Source organism: Chroicocephalus ridibundus, chromosome 8, assembly GCF_963924245.1.
Source record: "Chroicocephalus ridibundus chromosome 8, bChrRid1.1, whole genome shotgun sequence".
NCBI classification, from domain to species: domain Eukaryota; kingdom Metazoa; phylum Chordata; class Aves; order Charadriiformes; family Laridae; genus Chroicocephalus; species Chroicocephalus ridibundus.
Genome location: NC_086291.1, coordinates 34,468,945 through 34,482,636, shown reverse-complemented (window position 1 = coordinate 34,482,636; position 13,692 = coordinate 34,468,945). Strand labels below are relative to the sequence as shown.

Sequence of the window (13,692 nt, the reverse complement as noted above, 5' to 3'; positions counted from 1 at the left end):
CTTGTTCCTGCTGTTCTGGAGGCTGCAGCCTCCTTTATGCATGGGCAGAAGAGATTGTGCCCTAGCCCACTTCAGGCAAGGTCCATGGAGTGAGTTAAAAGTGCTGATGAAAGTGGTTAGTGTTAACTCATCCAGCTTTGTCCAGAGCATGAGACAATGCTCACAGGATTTATTCTGTGGGCCCAGCTGTGGGGTGGTAACTCCCAGCTGGCAGATGCTGATGAACAATTGTGAAGCAGAACATCTTCAGTCAGCTCAGCCAGAAGGATGTCTGTCATTGGCCTGGGGAGATGGGACAGCTAATTTAGCAGAAAAGCTCTTCCTGTTGGCTGCGTTGCTAATAGAAAGCCTTGCTGACAGAGCTGTGCTGGTACAGGTACAGCTGTGAAGATACTGTGGTGTGGAAATATCCCTTGTTTCACTTTTGAAAAAATTCTGAACATTTTCAAGATTTTCCCTGACACACCCCATCACCAGTCTCACCTCTTCTCCGCTCGTTTCTGCTCTTCTGTGTAAACCCATGTCAGAACCAGCACACACGGTGCACCCCAACCACCGAAGGCTTCTGGCTCCACCTGGTACCACTCTTGAATACACTAAAGAAGTCAGACATCTCCTATTTTGGTCCATATTTCCCCTGTACTTTCTCTGCTTTACCTTGGGTCTCTGCTGATATAATTAGAGTAGACCAGCATAGTATATCATTAGACTGTGACATAAAATGCATGTTGTAATACAGCTTATTGATTGAAACTGGTAGAGGTATTGTCTGAGATCATAAACATGCTCAGATATGAGGATTGTGATGTGACTGTAATCTTTGCACCTATCCCCTGCCCCATGTGATGATGAAAAGGGATAATTATTACACTTGTTAATAATTTAGGAAGCTAAGCAACAGCACCTGGAAATTAGGTGTCAATTTTGCAAGATTTCCACAGAATGAATAAGGACGAAAAATAGGTCAGGCAAAGTTACACTTTTGTCACTTTAGAGAGAGGAAGGGATTATTTTTAGCAAGAAGAAAATGCTTTCTCTGCCTAGCTATGCAACACAAGTAGGTAGCCATAACAGATGAGCTTTATTACACATGATTGCTCTAGGCCTGCCAGATCACTGATGCTTTCCACAAACACTCTGCAGAAGTGTCGATTGGTTGGTGAGTACCTGTGCTGGCAGTCTGTCTGTGGTGATTTGAAGGGTCATCTTTATTTTCTCCTCTTGGATGGGAGGTATTGTAAATTCATGGGGCTGCTGCATTCTGGCATAGATTTGCTTAGTTTCTGATAGTATTTTTCCAGAGCAAACTTCCTAAACCGATGTTTTTCAAAATTTATTTTTCTGTGCTTTCAGTACTAAAGAAAAAGAAAATATGTGAGACGTATACTCACATACTCATACTCTGTGAGACAACAGGGGCATGTTAGCACTACAGAAAGTTTGTGCTGATACACAATTGAATAGGTTGTGACAGACATAGCTCTAAAAAGAGCTGGAGTGCTGCGCTCTGTGCTGTCTATTCTGCTGTAGCTTTTATTACTGGAATATTTCTCTCTCAGTTTTTAATTCCCTGTCCCCATTTAGGCTGACAATGTGGATCATGGGTGTCTAAAATGGCTTTCAACAGAGGATTATTATTGTTTATATTTAAGAATACTATTTAAAATTTGAAGCCAAATTGAAGAGTTGCGACATAGGGTGTGTATGTGTGGTATCTCTCAACGGTAAGAACGTTAAAAGCAAAACTTCTATTTGTAAAAATATGTCATTACAATTCTAGCCAAGGAAAGACTGCTTTTAAAATTAAAGACCTGTGTTCTTGAATCAAACTGCTCAATTACCTTTCAGTATACAGCAGCCAATTAATTGCTCTGCCTTATGTAATTTTTTTTTTTTCCTGGATAGCTTGAGGACCTCTGCAACTGTTCCTTTCGAGCTTTGTGGCAAGCGGGGCTGTTGTGGTCTGAAAAATAAGCCGTCAAACCACATGTTACCAAACCACTTATTACCAAAATAGAAACCACATGCCTTCCTCACCCTGCATTCCTCTCTGCAACAAGAGCAGCATCTCTCTCTGGACAAGGAGTTGGGACGACCTTACAGGACATAGTAGATTCATCTCTGATCAGCTGCATTAGTTTTTATGGATGTCAGGGGTTGATGAGTCAAAGCATCCCAGCAATGTGAAGTTTGTATGTATTTAAGTTCATGCAGGATGAATATTTAGTCAAACAAAGGCTGGTGTTGGGAGTGGTACCAGCGTAGTAAGTTTTTATTCTTTAAATAGAGGATGGCACAATGACTGTAACTAGAGATCTCAAATGCAAATGGAGTGTGGAGACAGACCGCGTTAAGAAGGTAGGCCAACTCCTATCATCTTACCCTTGTAGGGGAGGGGACAGTTTTCCTGGGGTAAAAAAGTGAATCATTGAGAGTTTTCCCTCTACCCCATCACCTAAAAGAGTGCATTCTGTAACTGCATCAGGAGTCATTTTCCCAGGCTCTGATAAGCTTGAGTAATTTTATATTTCATATTTGAGTTTGTCATATCACTTTATGTTCCTGAAAGAGATAATAGTATTGAGTCATATTTCTAAAAAACATCTTTTCCTGTAGCTTTTAGATTTTACTGTAGGAAACTATAAGGCATTAGAAGCGCCTGCATTTCACAGCTGATAGGTGTTTTCACAGCCTCAGTTCTGAACAGTGGGAAGCCTTCTACGTTATAGAAACCTCAGTTTTACATAGATGCTGGTGGGCAGGAATCCTGCTGGATGGTTCTCAACGTATGTGTGTTTACACTGATAGAGATCTTAGGGGGTGGTTTTGGTTTTTAAACCATACCTTTATTTCAGCAGTATTGTGTGCAATTTATGATTCTGAGATGCCTTTTTTAAGTTTCTAGAAAGGGGGTTGTGAGTGCAACTTTTATAGCGTCTCTGTCAAGAAGGATGTACCAGAATGACTCTTTATCTAGAAATATCAGTATTTTCAATTGGCCCCATGAAGGAGCGCACTCAGTACTGGCTGCTTTTATTGTAGTGCAACTACAAACACTTTTTATACATTTTAGTACAGGAACCAGTCAGTCAGTTCATCCACTCAATATCAATATTGTCTCAATAAAGTCTCATCTTAGCGTTTGGTCAGCCTCAGCCCTTAGGTTAACTTTCTGTGCCAACAGGTTTACATAATACATAAATACACTGGTACCTGTAATAATGTAGTGTATTACTTCCTGAATGCATTATAGGCTCTTAAGCACTTAATCAAATTCCTTAGGATTATTTTCTGCATCCTCTTCTGTGGGCAGGTTTCTATACCAGTTTGATCATTTTCATCTGCAGACTGCTTTTTAACTTGAGTACATATGGAACTTTTTGTTCTGCTGTTGCAAATCCTGTGGAGGTACATCTGCTCTTAGGAGCAGCTTGCCACATGCCACATTTGACACTGTTAGGGCTTCTTTTGGTTTAAAGTAATCCCTCCAGTAATATTTTTATACCCTTGATATAATTACTCTGCATACCATTACAGTAGCTGTATTTCAGTTCATTCCTGTTCATTTATTTACATGGTTATAAAGCTTTTTTTTTGAAACTCTTCTACTTTGTAAACATTTTAGGATACCCAAGAAAAAAAAAAAAGAAAAAAATGCTATCTACCATAAACAGAGCATTTTCTGGCTGTATGTATGTTCATGCATTTGTTTTGGTTTTAAATTCCTTTTCCAATTTGTAGTGAGTGCAATGCATTACTGCAAATTGCTTGCCTTTGGCAGGCGTGACACTGAACCCTTGTACTGATCCTTTTCCATGTGTTACGATTTTTTTTTTTTTACTTCCATTGCAAGTAAAACTCTTTCACTCTGTTTACCTACCCTAACATTCTGCCTTCAAATCTGGTACGTGTTTTTAATCTGAAACGCCGTAGTTCTGTTAGTTCTCGTTAAATACTTCTGTATGAAATTGCTGCAGCCACCAAATGTGCTCTGTTTTTAGCCGTGTCCAGCTTGCAGTCGCAGTAACAGTCTGTCCTTATGTCTGTACGTGGCAGGATCTGAGTCAACAGGAAATGTGGCATTGTACGTGGTACTTTAAACATCCCTGGGAATTTCAACCCTCTTTATTAAGAAAGGTGGAAAAGTGAGTAGTTGTAAGAGACGTATGAATAAGGAACATCAATGAATGCTTTTAAAATTGCACAATAACTTGCATAAACGAGAAAATTGTACTGAGGTATTATCCATCTTAAAGTCTCATTACTTCTAGGTAACCCATGCTATCAAATTCCTCTTTCGTCTCTCCTGTGATATTTTTCTGGTGTCAGACTTCTTTCTGTCACATAAAGGGCAAGCAGCCAGCAGTTTCGACCTCTTACATTGAGGAGGTGACTGCTGGCATTATCTCAGGTTGGACAAGCATGCTCTGTTCGCGTGTTTTAAAATGTAAAAAATTCAGCAAATAATTAATGACAAATTGTTAATTTCACTTCACATTAGTGAACTGAGAATTCCTCTATACAAACACAGCCTTTTTTGGGGTTATGCAACTTTTATCTGAAATTATTTTTATCTCCTGTAAGCAAGGGGACCAGATTAGAGCATGGCAAATACAGAACTAACCGAACAAATATCCTTTTTTGTGGATCAAAAATGCAGTTTGTTCCTTAAGCATGAGCACATCTTCTAAGGCTATTTGTAATTGCAATTGCACAGCAGAGTTAAAAAGGGGCTAATACGATACAGCTGGGTTAAAGCCCTTGTATTACTATATAGCTTTAAGATATCTGAAGGCCTAATCTTCCTGTATTATGATTCTGTATTTCCTTCTTCATTGCTTTGTTTCATCTAACTTTTGTTTAAACATCTATAGTTTATTTTTCAAAAAAGACTTATGCAATTAAGAAATCCTCGTGCTTCTAAGAGTTAGAGATTATCCACTGTCAGAAGCCACTAGATCCACCACCTGTCATCATTTTGAACCAAGCAGTCATGAACAAAACTCCGGGGAAGACCACTTCTGGATCAGGTTTAGAGATGCTTTGTCATTTTTCTGATTTTTATAGATTCCAGCTATTTGAAGCTGAACTTTGTAAAGCTTTTGTTTCGTTTTAAAAATACAGGGGAAATTAGATAAAGGTACTTCTTGCTACTGTTATTCATGATTGCACTTACTTTTCTCTATAACAAGCAAGCAGTCATTGAAATCTGGGTTAATCCAAACTGGAAAGCTCACGGAAGTGACCCACATAGTATAAAATCCACTCTGTACCCTTCCCTCTAAGTTATACATGGTGTAGTCCCAGTTGTGTGGATTCTTCAAGAACTGAATGGATCCTGGGAAATCTTTAAGACTCAATTATCTCTGAAACCTGGGCTAGATGAAGCATAGTAACCTATATGAGGATTCAGACTTTGGAAGGTAAAACCAGTAGTAAATTCCTTCCAAATTTGAACTGTTAGCTGTGTTAGTAAAAGGAGTTGGCAAAGGCACTAGACTTCAAATGTGAGCTTACTTGGTAAAACCGCAAGGAATATGGGTCCTTACTGTTGTATGACTTAAGAATATACATATTCCTCTTTCCTGATACTATTTTTCAGAAATCTTGGAAAATTTTATAGCTTCACAAAACAAAAGCTGCAAAAGTCATCAAAGACATGTACTGCCTTTTTCTTTTTGGTAACACTAAAATAAGAAGGCTGCCAGGTATTTTTACAGGGGTTCTTTTGTAGTCTTAATGGCTGCATCCTGACCCTGCTGAAGTCACGTAGCTGAGTTTACACTTTGCCAAGCACAGGTCTGGGCTTGCATTTAAGCCCAGACTTGCCTCCAAAGCTTGGTGTTTACACATTAGCTTGTGCTCAGGAATAAAGCTTTGTCTGATCTCTTACACACTAGCACAGCATTTTAGCGCAAGCCTGGGCTGTCATTCCTGTGCCAGTCATAAGTAGAGTCACATTGCTGTCCAGAGCACAGCAGATAGCCCAGCCTTGATTCTTTGTCAGCAATGTGTAAATGTTTTCCATTTCCACTTCAGACAGGCTAGTGGCTAGCCACGTGCAAAGACAAGATGCGGGAAGTAGAGGTCAGCAGGGGTAATCCTGTGCTGAGACCCTCTAGTATCACAGGACAAAGCCAAGCAGTTCTAAAGCTGTTTGGCTGTAGAAGGATTTCCCAGGTGTCAGGAGAGCCCTGGAAAGGGTACAGCTGTGTAGACAGCTGGAAATTACCCTAATTTCTCCTCCAACATAGGAAAGGGCAGGCAGTGAAAAGGGCATGGCTGGAGCACTGCTGCATTCTGCATATCCCCCAGGACCACTGCAGCTAAAAAGACTTCAATTTACTCTTTGGGTCCCATCTGCTGTTCTGCTGTCTGGAACAGAGGAAATCAAGTAATCACTGGGAGGCCTATCTGCCCGCCGTGGGGACAGACTGGGCAGCATGGCAGGGTCTGGGTGATGAGCCTGCGGTGTCTAAACAAGCACGATGAGGTTCCACTGGACTTTGCTGTGCTCTGATTCCGCTTAGCAGCCAGGCACTGCGATGCCAAGGGGTTCTGAGGCGGAAAATTCTTACTCGGTGCCCAGCCCGCTCCTCTGAGCAGAGGGGAGAGGGAGACTGAAGAGACAGCATGATGGGCTGCCCGCTGAAATGCAGTCGCTGGGTCAGATTTGAGATGTACCAACTCTGATGGCCCCTTTAACTAACAAGCTCCAAAACTATGAACTTCTGTGGAATTGGAAAATTAATTGGGTCAGCACAGTGACGAATGATCTGTGAGACAGTTTTGTTGTTTGGAGTCCAAGTACCGTCTGCATTTGTTTTCTGGCAAATGATTATACATTTTCGTGGATAATTCTTCAGCTTTTATTTGAGTGTTTCAAGTATGTCTGCCTCACTTATTTGTACCATTGAATCCCTAGCTGAAAATAAAGCTGATTTAAAAAAAAAAAAAACAAACAAAAAAAAACCAAACAAAACATGTTGGTGATGGCTTACAGAGTGAACTGCAAGTGGTGATGTGTATGTCCACGTGTGTTCCAGAAGTGCCACAATACATACCATACAACTGCCATTTATATGAATGTACCGATAACGTATTGAGAGAAAGATGCAATGACTAACATTAGTTTCCATCTAGAACTAGAAGTATAGCAATAAAAAACCAGGTAACTGAAGTATTAAATGCAGCACACTCCAAAGACTAAAAAACATGCACTACTACATTTAGTATGTGGTTAAGCGTAAGAATCGCACTTATTGTAATAATTTGCTGCATCCCTTCAAATGCAGCAAATAATCTGTGATAAGTAGGCTTCAGGAAAGTGATGCAGAAGTTAGTTTACAGAGGTGCTAATGTGCCTAGTACACCAAATACTGTAAGGTATGCTTTGGTGACAGTGTTTTGAAACCTTTCTGAGGCAAATGATGGGTCATGCTGATAAAAATGGCTTCATAGTAAATTTCTTCTTTGTTTAAAAATTAAAATTATTATTTTATCTAGCTTTATATTCTGATCAGAAGGTATTGATGTACATTTTCTAATAGAATTAGGGTATTGATTACTGTTACCGTAGCCTCATCTGAGACATGATAAATAGCCAAGTGCATGCACTTGCCTTGTTACAAACTTAAATGAAATGGATTAGATGAAACCATCTTCAGTGACTAACTTGTTTTACTGTACTGATTAATACAAAAGTTGTAATTATCAATAACATAATTTTCCCATCGAAAATCTATTTGTGCACATGGCATTCATTAGAACAATTGTATTAACGACAGCATATTGAGAAAATAAATAAGAATTTATGCACGTATTTAGGTAATTACAAAAGAATTAATGGAGAGGAAGATTCCTTCTAATTGAGATTCTTTACATTTTGGCTTCCTAAAAATTTATCTAGCTTTTCATGTCCCATTGCAGTATACACTATGTCAGCTACAATGGAGGAACATATTTCAGTCTTCTGTTCTGATGCACAAGTTTTGTCTCTTAGTCAGAGATACTTTATGTCCTGATCACTACTCATACTGTTCCCAGTGCACAAACTAGCAGAAAATTCACTGAGAATGATTTCATGTGTTTTTTGGGAGGAATTTTAATTTTGTATTGATGAAAAGTCACATCTGAGGGTCCTGTATAGAACTCTGTGGGCATTAACTAAATCACTTTGCCTCTTTATTCAATTGTCTAGTATGTATGTGGAGCCAGTTGTGCTGTAACAGCAAAACCAATGTGTTTGCGACTGAGGTGGACAGCAGAGAGGTTTCAGGGATTGCTAGGTTCTTCTGCTCTGAACAGACTCACCTCCTGCCTGTCAGGACTACTCTACCTCTATAATACTTTATCATTTTTTAACTCTCTGTGATGCTTTTTTTCCATTAGACTCATTTAACCGGAGATTTTGTTTTCCATTTTTTGGTATGCTGTACCACCCATAGGTATTCTGTCTGCATTAAGACTTGCATTTTTGAAAGGTTCTGTATTTTTATCTGTTTCCCACTGCAGTTGTATAGAAGAGACAATTCCAAGTTGTATGCACACATAAAATCACAAGCTTTAAATATATTTCTCGATTTTCATGTTTAGTGAAACAGGCAATTGAGAGAAGACCTCTATTTCACTTAGTACACTTTTTACTAAAGTCGTCTCTTCAGTCTTATATTAAAGCCTGTGGTTCAAAACTCTTGACCTAAGTTAAAAAGCATTAGCTGTTTGTCACAGTTATAAATCTCACTGAGAATAAAAGGCCTTAACACAGCTGTGTTGAAAACAGCACAGGGGGTTTTTCAAAGACCTTCACCTGCAAAATTGGCATTCTTGTGACCTCTGAGATCTGGCTGTTATTTACTGAGTTCAAATCAAAGCTTTCTTATGTGTTCTTCAAGGTTTTTTAGTAATATGGGATTCTGAGCCTGTTTTGTTCCTCCTATTCCACCATATTACAACAGAAGTTCTGGAGAACTGAATGCCCTGGGAGGGGGAAGCCGTGACCTGCAAGATGACAATCAATAGTATGTGACAGTCATTTGAGGCCCCAAAATCCCCTGTGTGACTTGCTGTCACTGATGAGACTGACACCTCACATTTCCTACCCAGGAGCTCTTGAGTCTAAACATTACTACCTCATTTAATCACCAAATCACACTACCAAGCTGCTGCTGTCTGGTTTTTATTTATATGCATGGGTTTTTTTCCTAGCTTGCTTTCACAGAGGATCACTGCATTGAGAAATAAGTTTTAAAAAGCCTGCTGATTTTTCAAGGAGCCTGATGTTCATACTACACCAATGCGGAATTTCTACTTAACATAAAATCTTATGTAAATACATTGTGACTTCTGTAGTTCAGTAAATCTGCTATCTAGATAAACCATTCTGTTGCTTCTCCTATTGGTGTCATTAGGTGAGCTCACTGGGCCAGATGACACAGAAGGGCAGCTCAGTATTTCCCAAGTGAGGAACCTGATGTAACATGCTGTTAGCAAGTGAGGCGGCATCAAGGCAAGTATTAGGCAATGAGACGCGACAGTGTCTGTAACGCCAGGATATCCCTACACAGTGTGAGCGAGTTGCTAGGCAGTGAGCTGACAGCCCACTATCGCAAGCACTTGACAAATGGTATGGTTCTTGACGTGCTTTCTTAGGATGCAAAAAAAAAAAAAAAAAAGCCTTAGTGTAAATAGACAGGGGCAGAGCTTTTTCAGAAAGTTAGTTTCCCAAATCTGATCCAATTTCAATGATTTTTTTTTTCCTAACTTCCCAGTTTCCCAAATCTGATTCAATCTCAATGATTATTTTTTTTCCTAACTTCCCTCGCTCTTTAGTAAATTCCATTCTTTTCATCAAACAGACTAGACAAGGGAGCAAAAATAATTAAAAATCCTGTGGAAAATACCTTGAAATTTTAAGTGGAAAGGTGATTGCAAGCTGTCTCCCAATTCTAAGACTCCCCCCAAAAAAATCTTTCTTTGCAAATTCAGGATACTTGGGAGCTCTGAAGATGTTGCAAGGAATGGGGAGGAAAGCACTAATGCTGGTCACCATGATTCTTTTGCACCTTTTAATTGCCAGACATAATCTGCATAGCAGACACTGCTACTCAGTGAAGCATTCCTTCCACATCTATAGTTTCTCCCCTCTTTGGATGAATGCGTGTGGGAGGGGGGATTAGTGCATAGCCATATGCGAGGGAGCTAACAGAAGAACAGTTTCTTAGTGAGCTGTGCTGCGGGAGTGGTAAAGAGACCGCAAAGGGAGAAGGAAATGATGGAGGAGGGGAGAGGACTCCAATGACACTTAATGGAAGTGATGCAAAATTCCCTCGAGGACACCAAGGCTATGACCCTTTTGCATGCCTTGCAGACCCCAACTGGAGAGGCACTTTAAGTAATTTATCAATTCAAACTCCAGAATGTTTTTTTTTCCTACTTCATGGGATTTTCCACTGGACAAGAAGGAGAAGGATGTGCATTACTTAATGGGAAACTGAAATGAAGGTTGTTTGCTTGATATTTCTTCTGTAAATCAGCAGGCTGGATCATAGCTTTACATTCATAATATATTAAAGCGGGGGATCAGCTACTTTTAAAGACATCGTTCCTCCTCTCTGGGTACCAAAAGCCTGGAAACTCCTGAAATGAAAGGTAGGGGAGGGGTAAGTGGTAAGGGAGGGAGTGGGTTGTGTGGGAGCAAGCCAGGATGTTAATACTGTTTCCTTTTTCCAAGATCAAATCCTCTTCTACAATATTTCCAAAGCAGCTGCAGTCTTAATGACCTAGCACTGAATTAGTGACCCATCAGTACTTCTCAGTTTAAGAAAGCTGTCATTACATCAGCATTCGTATCTCTGCCCAGAACTTCCACGGTATGAGAAAATCCTGACACCCAAATCAGCCCCTGCTTTTCATCTATAGAAGGAAATCGCAGCAACAGAATTCTTCAGATTGTCTCAGATCAACAAGAAAGAGATGTCCCACTGAAATCCGGCATATCCTCTGGGATCTGTGGGAGTCAAGGACAGCTTTCCCCAGGCAGGCAGCTTTTCCAGCCAGCTGCCTAGCTGCATGGTCTTTCTCTGCGACACTACATGGGAACTATGCAGAAGAGATAATACGTTCCTCTGCCGATTAATTTTTCCTGGCGTATTTCCATGGGCCTAAAGAGCATAAAACATGTGAAGATGTAGGAGGCAAGATCTGGCCCTGTGTATTTTCCTGAAAATCTAGCTCTGTTCTGCACAACTTCTGGTGGTTCTCTCCCTTTATTTTTTCCTGATAAAAACAGAAGTATAAAATTGTTTTTGTTTTTTTTTGTTTTGTTTTTTGTTTGTTTTTTTTTTTCCCCTAAGGATGTTTTTTGCGCTATTATACATATTCTGTTATTGTTTTGGAAGTGTTGCCTGCTTTATCACACACTGGCATTTTTATTCCCTTTATTCTTACGGGTCAGTAGACCAGCTAGTAAGTCTAATTACCCTCATTCTGTTCTGCTGCTTTCGACAGATAGGAGCTGTAAACTGGGTAATACCTTGTCAGTATACTTCAAACCTCCTGCCTTACAAGCATCCATCCAACCTGCTGCCTTTTCTCATGGATCACTGTGCAGCAATTGGTTCAAATACCTGTCTCCAGTTACTTAACAGAAAGAAATCAACAGAAGAAATTGATTAAATTGAAATGGAAAAGTCTTGAAAGACGCTTCCTACATGTGTGAATCCAAACTATAAACACTTAACTCAAAGGGGATTAGAAGATAAAGGGAGAAACAGAAGACCTTTTTAAGATCCTTTTTTAATGTTATTTTTCCAAATACACATCGACATAAATTTCACATATGCACCTGCTTGTTCCCTCTGCCTCAAAACAAAACTGGTACAGTCTGACTTTTTAATAATATAGTATAAATAACTGGTAGTAAAAAACCCAAAGAACAGAACCAAGGACTGTTAGCCTTGAGGATTTTCTCTGTCTCCAAAAGGAGCCTACATTAAATGCTACAACAGAATGCATAATGTACCTGAACTTTTTGCAAAATATATAAAGGAGAGAAATGTCTCTAGTCAGTGATCAGTTTATGCTGTGAAGCAGCACCAACACTACTGCTTGCAGTTCTCCCTGTCAGCATGTTCTTATTACACATGTACATGTCTAATCCTTAAAAAAAATATTCTAAGCTTTTTGTTTCATTTGCTGAACTATTTGTTCTCTAGCACAGAGTGACAGAGCCAAAGTAGTACACTGCGTTAATATGCATCCAGAGAGAGTTAATGCAAACTTCTATTGTCTCTTTATTTGACAAGGTGTTTTCTCTTTCTCATAGTATGTGACAGGGTGTCACTCCGCCTGCGACACACAGAGGTTCTCAAATTCAGTTTGCTTGGATAGTATGTATAAGTCGTGACTATTTTGGTAGGAGCAACTGTACTAGTTTCCATGCAGGTGAAGGCATCTTCAATTCCTCCATCTTCATTCCCCTATCGTTATACAAGCACACTCATCAAAGTAATATCCCTGTCTTGGTTTTTGCACGGTTCTCTGGTACCTCTCTTTGTCCTCAACATCATGCCTTGACCTGCATGGACAGTCCCAGAATTCATCCCTTTATCCAGCTATTTCTAGTCCCACTGGCTAACTGGTATCCAAATGCTATGCAGGGTTCACAAATTATCGTGTGTGTATAACTATCTGGAAATCCCAAGTAAAACATGCATTCAGTACTGGCAGCCTTCTTCCTGAAAGGGAATTTTGAACCTTATCCTGTAAATGATCAGGCTGAGAGAATGGGAGCTGTTACTTACGACAAGCAATATTGTAATGAATAGTGGCTCTTAAATGCCAACTATTTTAAAACAAGATATGACATGGGCAATGTAAGCAATGACGAGCACATCAAACTTTCTCTGCATTGCCTTTCTGCAGAATATTACGTCATGTTCAAAGTGTTAATCCTTAGCTGAGGTTGCTCAGTGATCTAAGCTCAGTATTTCTATATGAGAACCTCAGTCCTGGAGGCAAAATTTACCACACTCATCAGACACAAAGGAGCCTTCTGCTTTATAGGTACATTTCATCTATGAGGCAGCCAGGGTGAATTCCTGTAAGAATTAAAGACCATTGGGAAATTCTCTAATTTCTGACTCAAGTTCAATACGTACCTCTTCAGTTTTATCTTCTCTACATACTAAAAGTATCTGTAGATATATATAAAACACAAAGTGTAGCAAACCAATGTGGCTTATTTACACTTCTCCAGGGAGAGAACAAGACAGTAAATCTGTCCAATTTTAGTTGCTGTTCGTCCTATGCTGAGAAGCGTTCAGACCATGTTGGCAAAAGTGATATCTTAATCTGTAGTATACAATAAAATACTCCAATTCTACATTATGTTAGAATAATTAGTGGCAAAGTACTTATGCAATTCTCAAAAGATAATTTAGAATGGATATGTCATTTTTCAAGGTGTAATACTCCTCTGAATCTCAGGTATGTGTTTTTACTGATATTATGTGGCATACAGCAGTAGCTTGAGAGGACACTGTAAGGCGACAAACTTAGATTTTAGCAGTGTTGTGTGTTTACTTCCAATGTTTTTATCTTTTTAGAATTCACCACTACATCTTTATAGAGGGTATTAACCGCAAACTTCATCCTAACAGTCAGAAGCTCTCTTTATAGAATAGTATAGCG

At 39.5% G+C, this 13,692-nt stretch overlaps 1 protein-coding gene across 2 annotated transcripts in view; it reads left to right on the top strand.

Moving 5' to 3' along the window:
- Window positions 1-2,175: 2,175 nt before the first annotated feature.
- The window catches only part of RALGPS2 (Ral GEF with PH domain and SH3 binding motif 2), a 156,992-nt gene continuing 145,475 nt past the window's right edge, over window positions 2,176-13,692 (top strand). Inside the window, exons 1-2 of one of the 2 annotated variants that reach the window (XM_063342813.1) lie at window positions 2,176-2,192; window positions 2,288-2,358. In XM_063342813.1, the coding sequence (XP_063198883.1) occupies window positions 2,299-2,358 (60 nt within the window). In that variant the 5' untranslated portion in view covers window positions 2,176-2,192; window positions 2,288-2,298. Of the gene's footprint in view, window positions 2,193-2,287; window positions 2,359-13,692 lie in introns of those variants that run through there. The other variant, XM_063342815.1, reaches the window with a different exon arrangement.